The sequence below is a fragment of the Orbicella faveolata genome, unplaced genomic scaffold (genome assembly GCF_042242905.1).
Source record: "Orbicella faveolata isolate gen_17 unplaced genomic scaffold, um_ofav_v1 contig_14, whole genome shotgun sequence".
Lineage (NCBI taxonomy): Eukaryota > Metazoa > Cnidaria > Anthozoa > Scleractinia > Merulinidae > Orbicella > Orbicella faveolata.
This window is the reverse complement of record NW_028301541.1, coordinates 2,441,779-2,465,514: the sequence shown is the minus strand read 5'-3', so window position 1 is coordinate 2,465,514 and position 23,736 is coordinate 2,441,779. Positions and strand designations below refer to the sequence as shown.

The window sequence follows — 23,736 nt, the reverse complement described above, 5'->3', positions numbered from 1 at the left end:
CCACTTTATTTTAAGATTCAAAGAGTAGCCGAGAACTTCTTACACCCATCGTAATTTTCAGCATCTTTGCCTCGATTTGCCGGAACTTGGGGGATATTTTCCTGTCCCGGGGACTCTAAACTAACTTCTGATGGCCTTAGTTTTCAGTGAAATGGACACAGGTAAAACGAGCGCACGCTGGGTTTCTAGCTTCAAGGCCGAAATATAGCCGAGACCGCCTTATGCCCATCGTGCCTTTGAGCAACTTTGGCTCGCTTTGCCGGAACTTGGGGGCTATTTTCCAGTTCCGGGGACTCTAAACTAGCTCCTGATAAACTTAGTTATCAGTGAAATGGACACAGGTAAAAGAAGCGTACGCTGGGTGTCCAGCTTCCTTGCCGAAATATAGCCCTTTTTCATTTTAAGACTGAAAGAGTAGCCGAGACCGCTTTACGTGCATCGTGATTTTGAGCAACTTTTGCTCGATTTGCGGGAACTTGGGGAATATGTTCCAGTCCCGGGGACTCTAAACTAACTCCTGATGGTCTTAGTTTTACTTTTCTGGTAAAAGAAGCGCACGCTGGGTTTCGAGGTTCTAGGTCAAAATATAGCCCTACTTCATTTTAAGACTGAAAGAGTAGCCGAGACAGCGTTACGCGCATCGTGATTTTGAGCAACTTTGGCTTGATTTGCCGGAACTTGGGGGATATTTTCCAGTTTCGAGGACTCTGAGCTAGCTCCTGGTGGCCTTCGTTTGCAGTGAAATGGACACAGCAAATTTTTTTGAACCCTCACTTTCGAGCTTCTGGGCAGAAATATAGCCCCACTTCACTTTAAGACTCAGGGAGTAGCCGAGACCGCCTTTCGTGCATCGTGATTTTGACCAACTTCGGCTCGATTTCCCGGAACTTGGGGGTTATTTTCCAGTCGCGTGGACTCCAAACTATCTCCTGATGGCCTTGGTTTCCAGTGAAATGGACACAGCAAAACTTTTTGAATGCTACCTTTCGAAATTCTGGGCCGAAATATAGCCCCACTTAACTTTAAGACTCATAGAGCAGCCGAGACCGCCTTTCGCTCATCGTGATTTTCAACAACTTTGGCTCGATTTGCCGGAACTTGGAGGATATTTTCCAGTCCCGGGGACTCTAAACTAACTCCTGATTGCCTTAGTTTTCAGTGAAATGGACACAGGTGAAAGGAGCGCACGCTGGGTGTCGAGCCTCTAGGCCGAAATATAGCCCCACTTCATTTTAAGACTGAAACAGTAGCCGAGACCGCCTTACGCGCATCGTGATTTTCAGCCACTTTGGCTCGATTTGCCGGAACTTGGGGAATATTTTCCAGTCCCGGGGACTCTAAACTAAATCCTGATGGCTTTAATTTTCAGTGAAATGGACACAGGTAAAAGGAGCGCACGCTCGGTTTCGAGCTTCTAGGCTTAAATATAGCCCCACTTCATTTTAAGACTGGAAGAGTAGCCGAGACCGCCTTACGCGCATCGTGATTTTCAGCAACTTTGGCTCGATTTGCCGGAACTTGGGGGATATTTTCTAGTCCCGGGGATTCTAAACTAACTCCTGATGGCCTTAGTTTTCAGTGAAATGGACACAGGACACAGGTAAAGGAAGCACACGCTCGGTGTCGAGCGTCTTGGCCGAAATATAGCCCTACTCGATTTTAAGACTAAAAGAGTAGCCGAGACTGCTTGACGCGCATCGTGATTTTGAGCAACTTTGGCTTGATTTGCCGGAACTTTGGGGATATTTTCTATTCCCGGGGACTCTAAACTAACTCCTGATGGCTTTAGTTTTCAGTGAAAAGGACACCGGTAAAAAGAGCGCACGCTGGGTGTCGAGCTTCTAGGCCAAAATATAGCCCCACCTCATTTTAAGACTGGAAGAGTAGCCGAGACCGCCTTACGCGCATCGTGATTTTCAGGAACTTTGGCTCGATTTGCCGGAACTTGAAGGATATTTTCCAGTCCCAGGGACTCTAAACAAAGTCCTGATGGCCTTAGTATTCAGTGAAATGGACACAGGTAGAAGAAGCACACGCTCGGTGTCGAGCTTCTAGGCCGAAATATAGCCGTACTTCATTTTAAGACTGAAAGAGTAGCCGAGACTGCCTGACGCGCATCGTGATTATGAGCAACTTTGGCTCAATTTGCGGGAACTTGGGGGATATTTTCCATTCCCGGGGACTCTAAACTAACTCTTGATGGCCTTAGTTTTCAGTAAAATGGACACAGGTAAAAGAAGGGTTTTCTCGGTGTCGAGCTTCTAGGCCGAAATATACCCCCACTTCATTTTAAAAAAAAGCAAAGCATTGGATCAATTCTAACCGTTAGAACAAGAAAATTGAAAAATTAGAAATTTACACGATAAAATGGTCCAATTCCTTATAAGTGTCCATAAAATGTTCAAAAAGGGATTTTTTTGAAGCTTGTAAGGTTTGGTTGGGTTTTGATATAAATTTTTTACGGTGATTTTTAAGGCGATTTTCGAATGATTCTTTAAGGTGTATTATATTTCGGCTGACAGGTCCAATGCGAATTTTACATGACAAAAAGTGTTTATGTAGTATATTTGCGTAGTACCGGAAATACGTAAAACCAAACTGATTGATAGTGCCAATTACAAATGGCAAGCAATGGGGATTGGGGTCTTTTAGAGAGTTAAATTTGTCCGTGGGGTTGCTAAATCTAAAATAAAAGCCGTTAGGGTCATCGCTGTATCTTTTCGTGCCCAGCTGATATTTATATGCATGTGAAATATAGTCGGAGTTATTCATAACTCTTGTCCAGAAATATGCCAATGTTAATTTGTTGTTTTGGGATTGCCAGTATCTCTGAGATTTGAGCCACGCCCACGGTCACGGTACTGGTACCTTTCTTTTCACAATTTCCGACGAGCACCGCTGTATCGGAAGACCTTTGATGTAAGACAACACGAAATAATACCTAGCGTGATTTCCAAAAAGGTTGTGGTGACTCGTAAATGGCCCTCAACTATGTTTTGTTGGCTTAGTTCCTTGCCCCCGAGTGGGGGATAGGGCCGGAGATCAATGCTCGCCATCTGTCCCTATTCTTGGCCACAGCTGCTGCTGCGGCCCACGATGTAAGTCCCAGCTCAGCGCGTTTGTTTTGTTGGACGGGAGTTTAAATCAATCAACGCATCGCGTGATGAAAACGAGTGCTGCGAAATGTGTTACCGTAAAAAATTGTAAGAGTTTATGTTACAACGATGCCGCTTAGATTGGCGGACTAATAAATTTATGTGCGTTACAAATAGTTGTCTTTACTGGTGAAATGGCTTGTTTGTTGTTGGATTCAGTCATTTGGTTGTGTTTAACAATTAGATTATGAGCTCGAGATTTCTATTGCGCGATAGTTGACGAGGACGCCAGCCCGAGTCAACTATCACGCGAAAGAAATCGAGAGCAAACAGTCTGGGTTTTTACTTTAAATCTACGAGTCGTTCAAAACTTGATGGAAATCCGATAAATCCTCTTCATAGTCACTTTCAAAACGCAAAGAAGCGGCCGCCATTTTGTTAGCAACTGCACACTGCTAATCAAGCCTAATCAGAGAACGGCATTCGTGATCATACAACGTTAGCAGATTTATACTACTATAGAGTAAATGACAGTATTGTTGTCATAACGAGAAATTATCTATGTTAATAAACAAACCGTTTTCTCAAAATTAAAAGACGTACTTGCTAATGAATGCCAGACTACGATTTAAAACATGATAAGACATTTACTAGCATCAGAGCTATGGGTCAAAACCGCACTAGCAAACTCTCCATTCCCATCAGTGTTTTTATCCTAACTTTGGAGAAAAGGAATATGGGGATTGCCTCTTTATGCCGCAGACACTTAATTATATAAGTAATTCTGCTTCAAGCAAAGCCAGACGATTATAAAACTTGAGGCAAAACACGCTATTTACGTAAGGTACTGTCATCGAGCGGAAATTAAGCGAGAAACGACATCCGGTGAAATCACGCTACATTAACTATTCCTGTTTGTCTAGACAGTTACAGAGGGGAAAGCTTTCATCGCGCTAAAACTTTACAAGCCTTGCCAAGACCGTTGTTGAGATCAGCGAATCCGATTTAACTGTTCAATATCAACGATCTCTTTTCAAACCACCGAGCCACTCAGTGCTCGCAATTTGTAACGGGTTTTGCATTTTGTGAGAAGCTTTGTTTGTAATACAAATCACGGGCCCGGGCCAATGGAAGCAGAAGAGCATAAAAGCTGACAACATAGTAGGAGTTGCTCAGTTGCATTCTTTCAAAGCCATCCTCAGTGTGGAAGAAAAGACAGCCACCTTACTAAAACATTACTAAAGCGTTGAGATCCGTTTAACAGAATTATGAACGCAAAATGGATCTTAGTTCTCTTCGTGGGGATGCTTATGGTTTTAAACATTTCCAATGCAGACGTCGACGACGAATGGCTTAGTCAAGAAGCAGAGTTTGAAAACAGGCAACCACAAAAGAGAAGTGAGTCTTTGAATCTGATCTTCTTCTGACTTTCTTAAATATTTTATTCATTTTGTGCAGGTATATGGATAGATTTTTGTGAAAGAACCAGAGGAAAATGATATATTGCACCATTATCGAAAAAAAAAAATCGTAAAACTAAAGTAGAACAAGGTTTGATTTCACGAGCTGTACTCTGCTTGCATGGCATAACGTTGCTATTATGAGAAGAAAATATTTAACAACACTTTAAAGGTCAAGCTGTTTTCAACAGCATCTTAGTTTTAACTGAAACCCAAAACGATAAGAATGCTCCTTATTCTTTCCGAGGAATTTGTGACAAAAATAATATAGAAAGCAGAACAAAATTCAGGGGCTTTAGATAAATTGCGTCCCTATCGCGAAAGCAACAACGGTTTTCTCTCAAATGCTTTAAAACGCTGTTTTAGGCTATCCATTGGCCCGAGGTACTTACAATTACACTTTTTATCTATTCGGTCATTCTCGATCTACTGAGGAGAACGTGAGTCTTCTCAACTTTATTTGGGCTCTTTATTTGGAATTTATTTCCCAAAAACAAATTTGGTCTTATTGCCTTTCTGAAAATCCCAGCTGACCCGCTTTATTCAGTACCAAAACGATATTTTTATCAGTCCGAAAACAACAGGCTTTAAATTTCTCATATCACAAAATTTGGAGGTGACAATTGTCCTAAGAAAATCGGAGAGAGTTAAAAGCCTTCCAAACAGATAAGATACTGAAACGATCCATTGAATTGAGCTTGGTCAGCTGCAGGATCGAAATTGAAGTTCATTGAAATAGATATATGAGCCTCGCATGGTTCACAACTGGCAAAATAATCAAACTTATTAAAACTATAAATCGAACGGTTGTGGGCAGGGGTTCACTATCGTCTCTCAACGAGAAGAAAAAGGGCGGAAAAAAAAAATTAAAATCGCAGACAGTCCAAAATGGAAACATACCTGAAATGCGCCATAAGATTTGAAATCAACACACGGTCTTTGTAAGTAAAGGAAAAGCAGACACGAGTGTAACGGCAAACTATATATAGACATTTGAAAAATGGTGAGGATTTAATTAAACTAATAATACACAAGTTAATTGACCAAAGGTACTTACCGTTACAAAGCTGGCAGTAGTTCAAATTTTGGCCATTTTCCCGCCGGGTCACGGTGAACACGGATACAGTACTGTTGTCTGGTTCAGTTAACTGTTGGTCTGCTACTCTTGTGGTTTGAATTTGTCTGCATTCACAATAACCTCTTTAAAAAATAACCCTGTTACGTTAGTTTTTCGGTACCACTTGTGAAAACTCTAGAGAGGTAGTCCCGTTTTCCCTTTGGGTTGTGTCTCTTTACTGTTTTGCATCGATAGTTTCAAGCCTTTAGGTTTTTACTACCTTACGTCTCGACAAAAAAGACAGTTTCTTCTGCGAAAGTTCAAATGGGACACGTTCAATGGATTTATTTCTTATGATTGTACAGGATTTTGCCAAGATGTAAACCCCATCAGTTGTTTTATAAGAAAATATTACTGCGACTACAATCCAGCATGGTATAACAACTACAGGGCCTTCATCAGCTTTGTGAGAGAAGAGTGTCCTTTCACTTGCAGAGTTTGTTAAGGTGAGCTTTATATTCGCTATCGAATCTCCGGGGGTACTCCCAGAAAAATTGGGTGTGGGTGTCCGGCCCGCTTTCCAAAACCCTTACCCTATTAAGACCAAAATCTGCGATTTTCTTTATACCCTATGAGTGACCTGACAAAAACTTCGATACCCTATTTAAGACCTGACCCTTAAATCAATGCTCTGTTTCAGACCTGTCATACAATTATTTACCTAGTTCAGACCGATGTTTAAGGTATTGTGAAGGGCTTTTGTTGATAGTCATATCGATAATGGTGAAAAAGTAGCTTCTTCTCAAAAAGCATACCCAATTCAAGACTACAGTACAAAAACCATACCACACTAGTTATGACCAAAATGGCCAAAATAGATATCCCATTTCTAAGCAACACGGCTGAGAAACCATACTTTGGGGGTCGCACACTGACCTATAGAAGCCATATAAGGGAGTACCCCTCTCCCGGGATTGAACCCTTTCACGATCACTTCAATAGTCAAACTCTTTATAGATAACATTTAACAATCGCTGATATTTAATATTTGATAAAAAGGATCAATTACGTGAATTTGCGGAAAGATTTTCAAGACAATTGGGCGCACTGCGATGTTGAAGCCGTTTACCATTACAGGCGAGATATGACATTGATAACCTAACCCTACCCTACTGTAGGTGAATTGTAGCATCACGCGGCTCTCGCTCGCCTTTGTAACCTTCGAAAAGCATACAAAGCATGTCAAGTCAAGGTTTGCCGTATTACTTCGCCTTTCCTCAACAAAAATTACATTTCCCTTTTAACCACAATTTACTTCGCAAGGGGTTGGGTAAAGTCTGAATACGAGCCAAGTGGGCCATCGGGCCAGACCTTATCCCGGTTTCCGTAGCATGAAGCGACTAGGATTATTTCTACTCCACCCCCCCCCCCCCCCCTCTCCCTGGATGGGAAACTAGTCCATCGCAGGGTTACCCGCAGCATTAAATTCGCCGGTACCCATTTATATACCTGGGTGGAGAGAAGCACTGTGAGAGTAAAGTGTCATGCCCAAGAACACAACCCAATGTCCTCAGCTAGGGCTCGAATCCGGACCGCTCGATCGGCGGAGTCGAGCGCACTAACCATGAGGCCACCACCCCTCCACATTTTGCTCCATTAAGCTTACATTTGTCGTTCCCATACAATTATCTTCTTTTTTAGGTTATGCTGAAGAAAACGCCAGGAAAATGCCACAGCTGTCAGGTTTCGATTCACAAAGTACTCTCAAGATAGCGGCTATTTAGTTATACCATCTATATGTATATGTACGACAAAATATTATGACGCAATTTATAAATAGTACGAAACAGTAATCTTTCTCTTATATTATATTCTCTCTTATATTTCCGAGATTTCGGTTTCGTGTTAACCAGTTTGTGAATTATAACCACATGACACGTGTTATAACTTGATGAATAAAAAATTAAATTTAACTCTTCACTATGATGAGAAGAAGCGAGCACTTTGGTTTTTGTACTGAACTTTATCTTTTAAAATGAGAAGTCGAGCGTGACGTTAAGTAGAACTCTGTTTGGAAATATCGATCGATCGATAGTGCTATATGTTAACGTTACTTCCGCCGTCCCCCAAGCAACCAGAGCTGACGATCGCGCTAGAAATTAAATTGACATTATTTTGACTCAAACGAATTTCAAGCACACTGCATATAGCCATAAAATTTTAGCCAATAGTAAATTTTCAAACTAGTCACGGTTCATTTTAAACGAATTGAAATGCATATTACTCCAATCGTTAACCCTCCGTGGGAACCTGACCGCCGTGCTAACTCTATCACACGTTTGCAGCCCGGGGAGACTTCAATATAAAAAGGACGGCGGTGCTCGTCGTAAGTTTGAAGGGTTAAAAATGGTGGTCTTGGTACCTCTTAGGGTCCGCAGCCTTAAAAGGTCCACAGCGAGTGCTTCTGCAGCACCTTTTAGGCTATTGAGCCCAAAAACATTTGACAGGAGATGATGATGTAGGTTTAGAATTGGTACCTCTGACTTAGGGGTGAAAATTGTTTTATGCCACGCTCACAAAGCAGGATCTCAGTACCTTTCAGGGGTTCTTTTCAAAATTTCCGACGAACACCCCTCAATACAGGGTGTCCGCTCTAAGCAGGTCCTTATATATTGTGCAATAATAGTTAATTATTAACCCTTTTGTAACTCATTGTAACACAGTGTAAGATCAAAGATTGCTCATAGCACAATGTCCAGTCAGTCAATGCATCAATCTGGAATAGTCTACTTAGCTTTAAAACGACATCGCTGAGCAATGTTAAAGGATTCTGAGCTGAGCGTTTGGAAGTAAAAAGCCCTTGAGTTGTCCGCTGAATGCAGGTTTATTTTACAGTAAATGTGGGAAGAAAATTTTGGGACTCAAGCTGGTGTCCGCTTAATAAAGGGTGTCCGCTTAATATGGGGTCTCGCTTAATAAAGGTTTCACGTCACTGTATCACATAAAGATTCCATTTGCGTAAAGCGAAACACACGTATGTATCATCCACGTAATTTATAGGAGTCTTCGGTATTCAGTGTGTCTACCTGTTTCAATTTGTAATTTATGATTCCATAATCGAAATTTATTTATAGCAATTCTGTGACGGGGATTGTCTATCGATCGAGGGAACCAAGGGCTGTTAAAGCTTTTCTAATGTTTTCTTTAATGCGGAAAGGAAAGCGTTTTTCGTTATTTTCATTTACTGTGATAGAACTCGAATTATACTTGATGAAAAGTTAAACAATTTTTTGGGTCAGACTTGTCTGGTTGCTATCAACCATCTCTTTAGAGAGTTTTAGACATTGTTTGGTGATATTATTTTCTGGCAAACTTTGAAGATGAATCCAGAATTTTATTATGGAGGTGTTATATAACGGCCAGTTTTATAGGTAGTCTACCAAGTTCATTTCTGGTTGCAACATTTGGGCATTGTTTATTTACCCCAACAGCTGCCCCAAGAAATCGTTGATAAAAATGTGTGTTTTCTCAATATCGTCTTTCTCCCAAGTGTTAAAATCATCTTTATCGTATATACCCCAGACTTCTGAACTGTAAAGAAGAATAGGAAGAAAAAGAGGAATCAAAGTTTATTAGTGACATCGAGGGATAATTTGGAGAAATCTAAGCAACGACGAGTAGCAAACACTGAGCAAAGATAGATCTTCTTGCTTTACAATCACGAAAATTGCCGTTTGCCAAAAAATGAATTCCAAGGCAAGTATAGTCGGTTAACAATATCAATTTTATCGTCGTTTATCTGAAGATAAAGAAGGGATGTATGATTTCCTACATTTCTTTTGAATGATCGCAACTTTTGTTTTCCTGGGATTGACAGAGAGCATCCAATCGTTACAATCAGTTTTGCGAGAATGGAAAGTGCCTTTTGTGGAAAGTTGTTAAGTTGTTGTACAGGGGGTTCCCTGGTGCGGTTCACGAGCGGAAAAAGTAGCGAATCACGGATCACGGAAATCAAGTTTTCATTTTCCCGAATCACGAAAATAAGCAAGTAACGTACCTTTTTAATAACCTGCTCTTACGCTAGAAAGTTGAAGAAAGCAAAATCGTGAAAGGCTGATAAAGGCTCCTTATTTCAAATCGCATTCCTAAATCACTTTCGATAGACGACTCTAACCATTCGGAGGACTCACGTCTCAAAATCACGAAGAATAGAGCGGTGAAATCACGAATAACGGTTAGTAATTCAAGTTCTTCACGAGTCACGCAGAGCCTTGAGGTCACGGATCACGAAGAATAATTTCTTAAATTCACGTTTCACGAAAAATGAAATCAGCTAATCACGCATTACGGGAATAACCCTGTACGACCCTCTGTTAACTTCACCTTTGAACTTAATTTACTGGCAACCTCTCATAGTGTCCGTATTAGCACAAAGTCTACAAATGTTTATCAAGAATATAATTTGAATGGAAGTGTACATTGTGCAGCACCAAAAAATACTGTCTGTTAAAATGAATTGTCTGCTGTGGTAAATCATATTTGCATTGTGTGGTACCAGGATATATGTACACCCAGTCCAAGAAAGGCAGCCTGTTCCAGACATTAGGTTAGTAGCAGGGAACCGACGCGTGGAACCAGATCCCTTTTTCTTGCGCTTGTATCATTCTTCTTTTGCTCACCCCAGGAGGTAATGGGCCTGAGGTTACGAGAGGAGACACTGGAAAATCTGAGGGTGAGGTCAGTGCATGTAGTTTCAAAAGTCAAGTTATTAAATGAAAGCATTTCAGTGAAACTAAACAGGAAATTCTGGCGGATAGGTTGGGGTAAGACCAAAAATCTTCCTGTGTGAGGGATATGTTACCCTCTGCTGATAAAATTAAAACCACAACTAAGGTTTCTGCATATTTCCTTGTGGTACTGTAACTGATCAAAGAGGTGGAAACTTGTTAACTTCTCCATCCGATGAACTTAGTTTATTGGTGACCTCTTATAGTGTCTGTACATGTATTAGCACAAAGTCCATAAATTGTTATCAAGAGTATAATTTGAATAGCCTTGAATGGAAGTGTACATTGTGCAGCCTAAAAAATTCTATCTATATGAGGGTATATTTGCTGGAACAACACATTGGTTACATACAGTTGTAGGTTTAACATGTATCCTGTTTGCAAAGTAAAGATTGAATTGCATAGAATGTTTACACTGAAGAAAGAGTCTCCATTATAATTTGTGTACATGTAAGTAATAGACGTTGTATGCACAGAGGTATATCATGCATTCAGCTGCACTGGTTTATGAGACTAAAGAGTGTTTAGGATGATTTTCCTTCTGCCTTCAGTCTTGCCTCCTCAATTGATTGATAATCAGGCATTCCAGTTGGAAGTTCAAGGAATGCTCGTTCTTCTTTCATGATGTGCTCAGCTTCCTCTGTAATATAATGACAAAAAGAAAACATCACAAAAGAGAGCAATGGCCGCCAGAAACTGAACAATTCAATGCATCAAAAAACTGCTTGAAGGAAAAGTGTTGGCTTTCTGGTTAGTGTGCTGGAATCGAAATTGACCAGTCTGAGTTCACATGCTGGTTACAGTTGTGTTCTTGGGCAGGGTGCTGTACCCTTAGGGTGCCCTCCCCTACCCTAGTGTATAAATGGGCACTAGGGTTAACCCCACAATGGTCCAGCTTCCCATCAAAGGCGGGGGGGGGGGGTGTTAATAATGTATATTTACTCAAATACGTGCTTCCCCCATTAAGCATGGCGTCACTCCTAAGTAAGTAGTTCAAGTGGGAGCAAAGATATCAATAAGCACATGGCTATTAAATACAAAGAACAGCACAGTGCTGCAAACTTGAGCTCAAAACCAGGTGGTGCATAATCCTGGTGCAACCAGCGTTATGCACCAATCTATAAACTCCTACTAATCACTGGCTTTTTTAACTGCTTTAATTTGCCATTCGTCAGCATTTTTACCATTAACGTTTCAAGAATTGCATTCTTGCAATTCTTGGGCAAGAGTGTGACTTGATTTTAACGGTTTAAATGACCTACAATGAATCTAATGCTAGGGTAACCCTGCAATGGACTAGCATCCCATCCAGGGGAGGGTAGAAATACTACTGGTCACTCTGTACTGAAGAAACCATTGCTAAGTGTAAGCTTGATGAGCCAATAAACTTGAATATAGACTTGCCTCCCTCGATGTTATGGGAATTTCTCAATGATGTAGTTCACTGCGTTCGTGTAGCTTGTGTCAACATGCACAGTAAAGGTAAAGTCTGTATACGAGCCAAGTGGCCCATCAGGCCAGAGCTTATCCTGGTTTCTGTGGCATGAAGCAACTAGGAGTATTTCTACTCTTCCTCCTCCTATTGCAGGGTCACCCCCCCCCCTCCCCCCCTCCCAGCATTTAGTTTTTCGGTACTCATTTATACAACTGGATGGAGGGAGGCACTGTGAGAGTAAAGTTTCCTGTCCAACAACACAATACAATGTCCCAGAGCTCAAACCCAGAACATTTGATCAGGAGGTGAGTGCACTAACCATTAGGCAATCATGCCTCCCATTGCGTCAACAGTTACACGATAAACAGAAATGTTCCTTTACAGCTGTTACAATTTCCAGTAATGTTACTCACCCCTTATCCTGCTCATTTTGGTTCCATAAACATAATCAGCCTGATATGCCACAATAAAGGTAAGAGGAAGGAAAGGAATTAAAACTGCTGGCTTCTTGGATTTCGAGAACCTGAGAGATGAGCACAAATGCAACTCAAACACCATTGCATACTAAATCTTGCAATGCAGGACTCAACTCAGGGACGGGGACTCTCAAATACATTGGACAAGGGTGCTCGTACTACCTTTCAGGGATTAAAAAGGCAGTTTTGTACCTCTTAGGGTGCTCAGCTTCACAAGGTCTATAGCAGGAGCTTTAGCGAAACCTTTTAGGGTATTGAGCTGCAGCGGAAAAAAATATGACAGGAGATATTCATTTTGTCTCATTTACAATCGTGTTTTAATATCGCTATTGAAAATTTCGCATAATTTGTTGTTTTAGAATTAGTACCTCCTAGGGGTGAAAAAAGTTTCAAGCCACGCCTGCAAAACAGGATCTTGGTACCTCTTAGGGGCTCTTTTCAAAATTTCTGATGATCACCCCTGTCCTTTTTATATGGGAGTTCCTTCCCCCCCCCCCCCCCCGCCCCCTCCCACCCAGGGACTCCACACTGTAGAAACCTTCTGCCTAACAAGATTACAGAATTCATGTCTGGTTTATGGGTCAATGAGTCTAGTGTGGACAGCAACCCTATATACAATAATAATGACATATGATAACTTACCCAGCAAACATACCAACGCTCGCAATCCCATAGAATGAAGCCAACCAATAAAACATTTCTCTAGCTGCAGCCAGTTGCATGGACATTTGTCTTTCTCTCATGGCATTCTGCATCTGAAGTTGTCTTCCTAGCTGAAAAAAAAAATCATGGGTTTTGAAAATTAGCAGCCTACTAGAGAGGTTTCTTTTATGACATGGCTTGCTGAGGTGAATGCTTTTATAAAAATTGCAAGTGCTCTAACTCACTCCCTCACTATTTGAATTTAATGCCAGAAATTACTGGCAGAAATTATTGCAAGAAATTAAGGCTGCACAATTTCTCACAACCATCACTCACTACAACGAATGAAGAATTCCAGTTGCTCTGCATCCTTGTTAAGACCCTCGGTGCAACCATAGTTGGTGGAATACTAACTATGGTGCAATATCGCTTATATATAGTGCTTTGACAAACTAGCAAAACTAACCAATTTCCAAGTTATGTCTAACATTGTCTAACCTGAATTTTTTGAGTTTCCAACATAAACTCTTGAGTCTTCTTCATGTTGTCATCCATTGTTTCTTTCATTGCTCCACTCAGAGCAGAACCCATTTTTGTTTTGCCTGTTTTCTCCTCAGCAATGAACTTTCCTGCAACAGATAGGTTGGTAAATGCTTTGAAAGGGACAACAGACCTAAAACATACATATAGATTTACAAAATTATTTCAAAGTGATCAGACTAACATGAGCAACACAGGAACAAATGAATAACATTGTCATACACAGCACAGTGAGTGAGATACTCCAAGGGGATTTGTCAATTATAACTGTTGTTTGTCAGGTGGGCAATCATCAGCTGTTTTCAAACAATATATGAGCCTATTAAGGACTGCTTGTCTGGTCAGCCAAATGACATAATTTTGTGTAGTTCCAGAAAATACCCACCTCAAGGAGGGTTACTGAAAATTGTACAGGTCCTGAAAATATCCTACCCACACCAACAATTGTCATAGGAAATTCTGAGGGGGTTAAGGGGATCCTCAATAGCCAAATCTTTCAAGGGAAAGTATGAAGCAAAACTGGACATTCCAGGGAATGGGGAGGGGGTACAAATCAAATAACCATCCTTGGTAGAGGTATGGATATTTTCTGGAACCACTCATTCCAAGGACGAGGAAGGTCTCAAAAGCCACAATCCTTTAAAGGAAACTATGAAACAAGACTGGAATTTCCAGAGGGTTAGGGGGTGGGAGGTCAAACTAAAACCTTACATACTTACTCCTACTTTGTGCATGTACAGGGGTCAAAAGTACTCGAAAACCTTAAGTATGGGCTTTTCAATAAAAATCCTAAAAATCCTGATAACTCAGAAAAGCCGAAGGATTAGTCTTCTGGTTAAGCTTAATACCATCATGGTATTTTTTCTAACCTTACTAGACTAGCCCATATGATCATTACACATAATTATATTGTGATCAATAAAAAAACAACCATAAACGTCAATGGGCCTGGTTATCCAGTCTATTAATATTGTTTTATCATGCATGCATGACTGTGTGGGCGTGAAATATTTATGCTTACTGATAGTCGAGCTTATATTGCAATGTCATTTAATGCAAGTATCGCCATTACAAAATAGCTGGTCGAAATTGTCACGCACAATTGCTTCAGATTGCTTAGATGTTTAAATCACAGTTGTAAAAAGTAAATCTCCAAAATTAACAATTACACGTAAGTGGATCCTGAGTTGTAGAACTAAGCTATATTTTTGGGAAGAGATATTATTATTTACCTCCAGAATATTTCCCGCTTTCCGGCCTCCGAATCCCTCCGAAAGTCACGAACGTATTTGAGTCCGCACCCCGTTAGTCCAGCAGTTGTCATGAAAGCGCGGTTACACAGGCGACGAAAACTCAAAATGGCGAAGAAAAGGTCAATAGAAGAAGTGGAACCTTCTAACCAGTCTAATGCACTACAGTCGAAGAAAAAGAAAACGAAAAAGGTTTGAACAGGTTGAGGTGTTTCTTTTCTAAGGTTATACCGTGTAAATGAAAGTATGTAACGTTTTGTTTTCAGGGAAAATGGACCAACAAACAACGCGTGCTTGTGTTTTGCTCACGTGGTATTTCACACAGGTAAGACTCAAGGCTTTATTCCTTAAGCTGTGGAAGAAAGAAATGCTTAACACGCACTAGTTTCAGCAATATGCGAATAGATCCGGTCTCGTGATCTGTGTGTCCATGATATAAACAACTAAGTGACTTGTTTATTCTGACAATGACGTTTCTGGAGTATTCTGTACTCTTTTATATACTTTATACTTTGTTATTTTATACTTATTTATTACAATTCAATACAATTAATGGCATAGGGCGTGTTGTAAGCTTAGCTTTTCAAAGCACTTGATTACTTTTTCTGCAATTCTGCACCTCACAAAGTTTGTGATAGAATGAGATGAATGTATGTTATCCTCTGTCACATGTTGTTTATTTTCACAGAGCAAGGCACCTTATGCTGGATATACAGACGTTGTTACCACACTCTAAATCTGGTAAAGGCTCAAAAGGAACTGCAGTAAATTATTATACAGTAATCATATCATATTACCAAAGGGATATTTGTTGGGAATAAAAAGCTTGCAATGAGACAAATCGTTCATAGTAAGAGTTGTTTCCTTGTGATGATCAAACCAGGCAGCCAAATTACATGATTCTAACAGCTGGTCTTTCAGACTAGGACAAATCTCTGGCTACCATGGAACCCTGTTAATCTGGTCACCAATGGGCCACAAAATTCTGGCCATATTGACAGGGTGACTGTGTTAAAGGGGTTCTGTAAATAAGAAAATGACTGACTGAGCTTTCGTTCTGGCCAGAATAAAGTGGCCATAATAATGAGGTGGCCATATTAATGGGATGGCCGTAAGGGAGGGTTCCATAGTACTTTAACCACCAATTAGTCTGGTGAATGTGGATTAGGAGGTTTACAAATTTGGAAAATCGCTACTTGTAAACAATGGCTATTGATGCGGGAGCAACACGTTAACACCCACATATAAGAAGTGTGAAAGTCTCAAAAGTCTTATAGTTGTTAGGATTCATTGTACTAAGGAAATTTGTCAATGTCTCATATGATTTGTTTACATTTCTAGAAACCAAGCTTGACAGGAAAGACAAACTGTTTGTTGTAAATGAGGTTTGCAAACAACCCTAGTGCATTTCAATTCCAGTATTTCTTAATTTTTCTGTACATGCACATGCATGTAGTATGCATGTAGTTTCACTTGGTTCATTATCAATTTATTGTAGTTCACAAGATAACCAAATTCATGGCTACAAAAAGTGTAATCTTTTGTACTTTTGCATAACTTGTAGGTCTGTGAAATGAAAAATTGTAACAAGTGTATCTTTTTTGAAATGAGGAAAGGACAAGATCTGTTTATGTGGTAAGTTGTATTTTTGCATGTGACATTCTGCAAAACATCTAGGGGTGTGATTCATTACGTGGAATCTACTGTAGAAAAAAAATCTAGTTTAGGTAAGGTCTTCAATTTTGTACAATAAGATACTTACACAGAATACTCTACTTATGTTACATGTACATTATGTTACATTACTTGCATTACGGTACCTATACACTACTTTTACAATATAATATTTACAACTTGCATTATATTTACAACCCTGGATCAGATTTCTGAATTTCATCTTTCAGGTTTTCTTGTACACCACATGGTCCGTCTGCAAAATTTTTAGTGGAAAATGGTGAGTATGAATCTCCTCATGAAGCAAAACAAGGCAAACTGCACTATGGGATAATTATGTTAAACATGTATGTTTAACATAATTATCCCATAATTATTATGCACTTCCCTTCTGAGAGGAGTGCCAAAAGTACCAGTTGCTGACAAACAAACAGACTTTGCCAAGGGCTGTTGAAAGAAATTGATGAGTTTATTTAGGTATTTGAAAAATATAAACGGAGTTTTCAGAATTCTGTGACTTCCCATCTGCACATGTACTTGTATAATATTATATTAGTGCAACACGGCTCAACATTTTTTGTGATATACCATTTTCACCTACTTTCCTAAGAATTACATCTGTAAAAACCCACAATTTATTCCCATCTGACCTTACAGTTCAGTTAGTAGCTACAATAATCTAATCTGGGGCTCTTGGGTTTAAATCGCAACAAGGTGAAAATATTTTTTTAGCCTTGTGTGATCCTCTCTATCCTTATCAAGGCTAATTCTCGGAAGTTAATTTGTAAAATTATTACAGAGTTTAACTCTGATACTCCATCTGTGAAAAAAATTAGTGCAATGTGGTTCATTTCAAGTCCAAAAAAGGGTTGTACATGTATTATTTAATAAATGGAATGTGGTTTAGCATGGTCTGTACTCTTATCGACAATGATACACATCATCACAGTGGTCAAAATGTTGTGGACTTACGAGGTACAGCCAAGTGAGTCCACAATATCAACATCAAAGAAAATGTTTTTTTCAGAGTGTGAGCTGAAAAAGGCATTGTGTGACACATTGATGGGAGCAGCGTTGTCTAGATTCTTATCGACAACAGCAAATTAGCCAATCAGATTGTGAGATTAGTAGCAATTGTGGTAAAAACGTTTAATTTTCATTTCTAGTGCACACTATGGATGAACTTAAATTAACTGGAAATTCTTTAAAAGGATCAAGGCCTATCTTATCGTTTGATAAGGTAAGTCAAATAAACATCTAACATGCTTTGCCTCTTATGTCAAGCATTAAGACTACATACATGTACTTCAATCTATGGTTATAACATATGTGAGCATTCAAGTAGCCCTCAGGTTAACAGGCATGCTTTGTGTATGGCATGTTCCACTTTGCCCCAGTGATGCACCTTTTCTCCAGACTAGGATTTTGTGGTTGTTCTGTTAACCAAACTTTTATTGTTCAAGACACCAACATGAGTAAGGGTAAAAGACTAAGAATGAAAAGGAGTGATATTAAAATTGAACTTCGTTTCAATGACTCCATGTCATCATTATCAAGTTCTTTGAACTTTATTGACGCTATTAAGGCAGTACAGATACCTGACGACTACAAACTTGATGTGAAATCACTGTTCACCAGTATTCCACTTCAATTGGCATTACAGTGTACCGAGACCGCTATACAACAATCTACTGTTAAACTACCGTTACCGACAGAAGACATCATGGACTTACTGAACCTTTGCCTTACATCGATTTACTTTCAGCACAACGGTAAACACTACAAACAGTTGCATGGAACAGCTATGGGGTCGCCTGTTTCTGTTGTTGTCGCAGAAATTGTGATGCAACGCGTGGAGGAACGCGCCCTTGCAACTTGCCGACAAAGATACCGCTTTGGTTACGCTACATTGACGACACCTTTACCGCTGTTCACAAAGACGAAATTGACGATTTTCACGACCACCTAAACGAACAGAACGCCGAAATCCAGTTTACTAAAGAGATCGAAGAAAATGGAAAACTTCCTTTTCTAGACTGTTTGGTAAGCCGCGACAACAACGAACTACGAACGACAGTGTACAGAAAACCGACGCATACCGACAGATTACTTGACGAATCATCCTACAACCCGACTTCACACAAAGCCACGACTATAAAGACTTTGACGAGACGAGCGCAACTAGTTTGTGACACACCGGACAGCTTACGTGACGAAAACAGATACCTTGAACGTGTTTTTCACAAAAACAGCTACAACGCTGACTTTATTAGACGAAACATTTACCGACCTACTGAAGCTGACGCTACGAACAGGAACCCTACACCTGTTACTACAGTGACTATACCTTACATTAAATGCAGTTCTGAGACCATCTCACGGATCCTACAGCCCTACAACATTCGTGTAGCCCACAAACCTACAACTACGTTACGACACTTACTGACCAACGTGAAAGACAGAGACGAACCTAACAACAGACAGGGAGCAGTTTACAAGATCAAATGCTCCGACTGCCAGGCTTCCTACATTGGTGAGACTGGCAGAAACCTTAACACGGGACTGAGTGAACACAAACGAGCCACGAGAAATGGTGATGCCAACAATCACATTGCTGTACATCATGAACTGACAAACCACAACATTGACTGGGACTCTGCTCAGTGCTTAACCTACAGTACAAACTATTTTCAACGACTGACTCTGGAGAGCTGGTACACTAACCTAGAACAAACGCCTCTTAACAGATGTCAACAACTACCGGCGCCTTACAAACGACTTATCCATGACGGAAACGAAACCGACAAACGGACTTCTAACAGACCGACTTAACAATACACGGACCAAAAACCGACCTATTTGACTAACAATAGACGGATCGAAACCCACCAATGACTGATGACAAACTTTACACGAGTCTTTCAGCCAATACCATCATGGCTATACTGACCAATCACGTTCAACGGACCAGACTTAAAACATCATCGACTGACAAACACTATTTACTTGACTCTGAAGATGACTTCCGCTCAGGTTGTCGAAACGTCAGTCACCAACAACAGTTCTTTTCAGAACTACACTCACCCGGACGATCACACTATACGAACTATTGAGAAGTAATGTAATTTAATGTACTTTCAATTGAAAGTTCTTGATAATGATGACATTGTGTCATCGAAACATTGTTTGATTTTAATATCGCTCCTTTTTGTTCTAAAATGTTTTGCAAAACCTTGTTATTAGTTAAATACCTTTACTCTCAAAATCCTTCTGACCGCATACACTGTATCAGTGTGCAAAGAAAAAACAATTTTCAGGTTTGCCCTTGGAGCAAGTTCTAACTATGATGTACTGGCCCAAAAATCATGCTGACCACCCCCCCCCCCCCCAAAAAAATGTCATTTCTAACAGTACTTCTGTAATTTGAATTTCCTCAAAACATTTCCCAAGAAACCTCACTTGCCCACTGTGTATGTAATGAAAAAAAAAGCACTTTGTTTAAAAAAGCCCAGATTTTGGGGAAAAAAAAACTAGTGGCACAAAATGAGCAGTGTTTAGGCTTTAAACAGTTAAAACTGGCCCATATACATGTACAAGGTTCCCAGTAGTCTTACAGAACTTACTGTTGAGTAACCTAATGGTACCTGAATTTATTTAAATTGCAGCTGTTTGATGAAACACCTCACAACTCACTCCTCAAGGAAATGTTTATTCAGGTACATTGTACATTTGCATGACTATTCTAGTTAAATGTACTTAAGCATTGAGTAGAATTAACTAAATGACAACCTTCCAGTGTATTTCATGGACTTGTCTTGTGGAATGAAACTAAGGTACTAACAAGTAGTATATAAGATAGTTATTGTAATTTAGGTACTGCAATCATAATTTTTGTGTTTATCACTGAGTCCACTCTTATTATGGTATGTACATTATGAGAACCTGCGTTTGATTCAAAAATCACTTTTTGTCTCAATTGTCAACAACCTTCTTTCTGACAGTGTTACTTTCATGTAAGACTTAAAATGGTAATTTTATTCACTTAAAAGTGTAAACCTCATGTTAAATCAACCAAAAAAGACAAGTTTCTGAGCACAAAAAGTAGTTGACTGAAAATTTTTCTCTTGCTCACTTTCGGCTGCTCAAAAAAAAATCCTATTTCCATTTTTTTTGAAAAGACGATGGCTAACAGTCTAACTGTCTACTCTGATGAAATTATTTTTCACTTGCAGATTTTTAGTACTCCTTGTTCTCATCCCAAGAGTAAACCATTTGTAGATCACATTTTATCCTTTTCAATAGAAGACAATAGAATTTGGTTCCGGAATTTCCAGGTAAATACTAGTAATTTGTTTTACACGGTTTACCAGGTACATGAAGAGAGTGCCACGATGGTAATAGGAGGTAGCTCTGTGATGGCTAAATTTGGTTTTACTGTCTTTTTTACGTCCTTCATCATTAAAATTGGCTTTTGGAGAAGACTTGTAAAAAGACTTTCCTTCTAAAGACAGAAAGCGATACGCGATTTAATTTATTTGAATTTTGTATTTCAGATTGTTGAGGAAGATGGGTCTTTACTGGAGATTGGTATGTTTTGTTCTTATTTTCATTGTTTAGTTCCGATCAGTGATTGACATCTTATTTCTCCTTACAATATCAGAAGATTGTCAAGCAACAAGTGATGAGAATTAAGACAGTCATCAGCTAGCTAAAGCATGTTGTTAATATGTTCATGTTATTCTTTGTTTCTGGTAAACTTTCAGGGCCACGGTTTGTGTTGAACCTCATCAGAGTGTTTGAGGGAAGTTTTGGAGGATCGACATTATATGAAAATCCACAATATCAATCACCTAACGAGGTAAATGAAACATAAGATAATTACACTGTACCATATTTGGTGTGTAATATTTCAAACATGATAGACCGGGTGTTTGACCACATATTTTCCAAACAGCGGCTTTTAATTTCACAGCTGCTTAAGTTGCGTATATAACTGCGATAACCATTGATATCTTGAGATCTTTTTCCGCAGTTCAAATATATGATCTTTCCTATATTCATTTTGCACCAAGAAGAGAGTTGAAAATACGACACACAGCGGAGTATTTTTGACAAACTTTAGGTGTTTGAAAGTGTGCTAAAACACTGTCTCATAATGTCCTATAAAGCAAATAAAATGTATCTTCACATGTTTTTAACGTACATCTCACTTCTTTCTCTTAGTATCGTCGGATGGTACGCAAACAAGCAGCACAGCGGTATCGTGATCGCGTGGAATCGAGGCTAGCCCTCGAAGGTCGTCGAGAAACCAACAAAGATCTTCCCCGCGACATTTATGACGTGGATGACGTGTTTCATACGATTACCCAATCAGATATCGACATTGCCAAAGCTAGACAAGCTGGCAAGTCAAAGTGAATTGTAGAGACAAGGAGAAGACGAGGGAAGTAGGCAAACAAGAAAAATAAGAGGATCTTTACGGGGTAAAAAGCCTGAAAAGTCTGAGAAAGGGTGAAAGTTTGGCCAGTTGGAGCAGAACTGTGTTTGTACGAGTCACCGAACAGAATTCATTCGTACGCGATATAATACTCATTACAATGCGATTGTTTATATATTTATGAACTCGACAAATGTCCTTCAATAAATCTTGCCTCAAATTTTTTTCATAATTTTGCGGGAACCGTTTTCCCTTCATTTTACACTGTCCATTGTCTTTTCCAGTTTTCATATATGTACTGTATGCATCTTGCATTTTTAACTGATATGGCAAAACAACGGTTATTCAGGACAGCTGCCATCGTGCATTTGAAGGTTTATAACTGTGAAGGTGTATAACTGTGAAGGTATATAACTGTGTCCGAGGGTAATCATACTACTGACACAGCTATGGAGCACACCTTTCTGGGATGGAAAACGTATCTCTGAGGTGAACTGTAAGGTGACAACCTCGAAAGTAAACACCTCTAAGGATATCGCTGTAGAGTGGACTCCTCTTGAAAGGACATCTGTATGGGATGGGGGACACCTCCACGGTGGACGCCTCTAAGATTGACACCTCTATAAGGCACAATTCTAAGGAAGACATTGCTCTGGAGTTGACACCTCTAAGAGAGGCTACTTGTTATTGTGGATGCCCAGATAGGGATGGCATTGATCTGCTTAAGGGCTGATACCAAGGCAGTCAAATATTTAATCTTGCTTGTCCCAAGTCGGTGCACGCTTTGATTTAAGGGAGGTTACTGTAAATATTTTTTTTGAACTCTCATTTAACACAAACTGGTCGATTTAAGGGACTCCTGCGCTTGCCGTCCAGTTTCTTGTAACTTCTTGAGTGCGGTTACTAATTCAATTTATCTCAGGCTTTGAAACAAACCAAATGCGTTCCTTAAAACTGTGGCCATGCTAGAAGCACTATTTTCACGTTCAGCGAGTCCGCTTTCGTGAATCGAGTGGCAGTTACGCGTTCCGCGAATCGTACAACGTGGGAACACGTGTCGTGCGAACGATGGATATCGTGAAACTCGGAACACTTTTGCCAAGACAATATTTAAAGTTCAAGGGTGCAAAGTTAAATGTGGTATTTGTGTCAGACTTTTAATTGTAGTTCTGAGTAATTACTTGAATATTTGGCCCGAGTTGGTCACGAGCTTCTTATGCGACGCCAGAGTTCTCTTCGAAAAACGTCATAATGACATTTTTGAACATTAAATCAATACGACAAAAACTGTTTACCGTAGCAAGAACGACATCCAAACCGTTTTAAAGCAGTTTTATAGAAAATTTAAGCGGAATAATTTGATTTGCCCCTAATTGAAACTAGCCACACAAAGTTTTTGTCGGTTCCGCGGCCAGTAGAGGTATTATGGCCCTTCTGAGAATTGGAAAACAGTTGGAAACGGTTCAGTTTGAATATATATGCTAAGAGACTTGGCTTTTACCCTCACATATGAAATATTAAACGCCACTATTTGCTTGCTGCTCACTATAATAACACTTGTCAGATTTGATCGTTTTCCAGAAATATTGAGTTTACGGACTGAATATTTTAAAAAGGGAAAAAAGCTTGCTGGAGAAAAAAAAAATCGACAGTGGATTTTAAACATCAACATTTTACGGTTGACTAAATCTGTTATACAAACACCGTTCGCACCGTGATCCATTATCTTTTTCAATAAAAAATAACAGATGTGTCCTCAGGGTATATGAAGTAAAGCTAGCTGTGAATGTTTATAATCTGTGTATGCGCACTTCCAGAATTTTGAAAAAAAAAATAGAAGAGTGTTTAGTAAGACAATTGTTTTGTACAATTTCGTTAGTTTT

General features: G+C 39.6%; 2 protein-coding genes and 1 long non-coding RNA gene across 4 annotated transcripts; 2 read left to right on the top strand and 1 right to left on the bottom strand.

Moving 5' to 3' along the window:
• Positions 1-4,193: 4,193 nt before the first annotated feature.
• Positions 4,194-7,614, top strand: LOC149113626 (uncharacterized). Its single transcript, XR_016206532.1, has 3 exons — positions 4,194-4,493; positions 5,978-6,118; positions 7,314-7,614. It is a non-coding gene; the product is annotated as an uncharacterized LOC149113626 (long non-coding RNA).
• A 2,941-nt stretch (positions 7,615-10,555) lies between these two features.
• On the bottom strand, positions 10,556-14,820 carry LOC110055655 (plasminogen receptor (KT)-like). 2 transcript variants are annotated; one of them, XM_089287325.1, is made up of 5 exons: positions 14,725-14,820; positions 13,451-13,625; positions 12,953-13,083; positions 12,248-12,357; positions 10,556-11,039 (listed from the first exon to the last, which is right to left on the bottom strand). In XM_089287325.1, the coding sequence occupies exons 1-5, from the start codon at positions 14,814-14,816 to the stop codon at positions 10,924-10,926; spliced, it is 624 nt and encodes a 207-aa protein (XP_089143451.1). In that variant the 5' UTR covers positions 14,817-14,820; the 3' UTR covers positions 10,556-10,923. The 2 variants fall into 2 exon arrangements, with proteins under 2 accessions (XP_089143451.1, XP_089143452.1); XM_089287326.1 differs by having other exon boundaries at positions 13,451-13,581; positions 14,725-14,804.
• On the top strand, positions 14,788-22,085 carry LOC110055654 (ribosome biogenesis protein BRX1 homolog). The gene is made up of 12 exons (XM_020762033.2): positions 14,788-14,934; positions 15,009-15,067; positions 15,431-15,483; positions 16,084-16,127; positions 16,307-16,377; positions 16,647-16,696; positions 17,583-17,656; positions 20,082-20,132; positions 20,649-20,750; positions 20,970-21,003; positions 21,180-21,274; positions 21,640-22,085. Exons 1-12 carry the CDS (start codon positions 14,815-14,817, stop codon positions 21,832-21,834), a joined length of 948 nt encoding a protein of 315 aa, XP_020617692.1. The 5' UTR covers positions 14,788-14,814; the 3' UTR covers positions 21,835-22,085.
• The last annotated feature ends 1,651 nt before the right edge of the window (positions 22,086-23,736 follow it).

Coding starts and splice junctions, on each gene's coding strand:
- LOC110055654 (XM_020762033.2), top strand. CDS start 14,815: ATGAAAGCGCGGTTACACAGGCGACGAAAACTCAAAATGGCGAAGAAA. Junction 20,751..20,969: donor TTTGGTTCCGGAATTTCCAG/GTAAATACTAGT, acceptor TTTGTATTTCAG/ATTGTTGAGGAAGATGGGTC. Junction 21,004..21,179: donor TGGGTCTTTACTGGAGATTG/GTATGTTTTGTT, acceptor GTAAACTTTCAG/GGCCACGGTTTGTGTTGAAC.
- LOC110055655 (XM_089287325.1), bottom strand. CDS start 14,816: ATGACAACTGCTGGACTAACGGGGTGCGGACTCAAATACGTTCGTGAC. Junction 13,626..14,724: donor AAGCGGGAAATATTCTGGAG/GTAAATAATAAT, acceptor TGTATGTTTTAG/GTCTGTTGTCCCTTTCAAAG. Junction 11,040..12,247: donor CAAAATGAGCAGGATAAGGG/GTGAGTAACATT, acceptor ATTATATTACAG/AGGAAGCTGAGCACATCATG.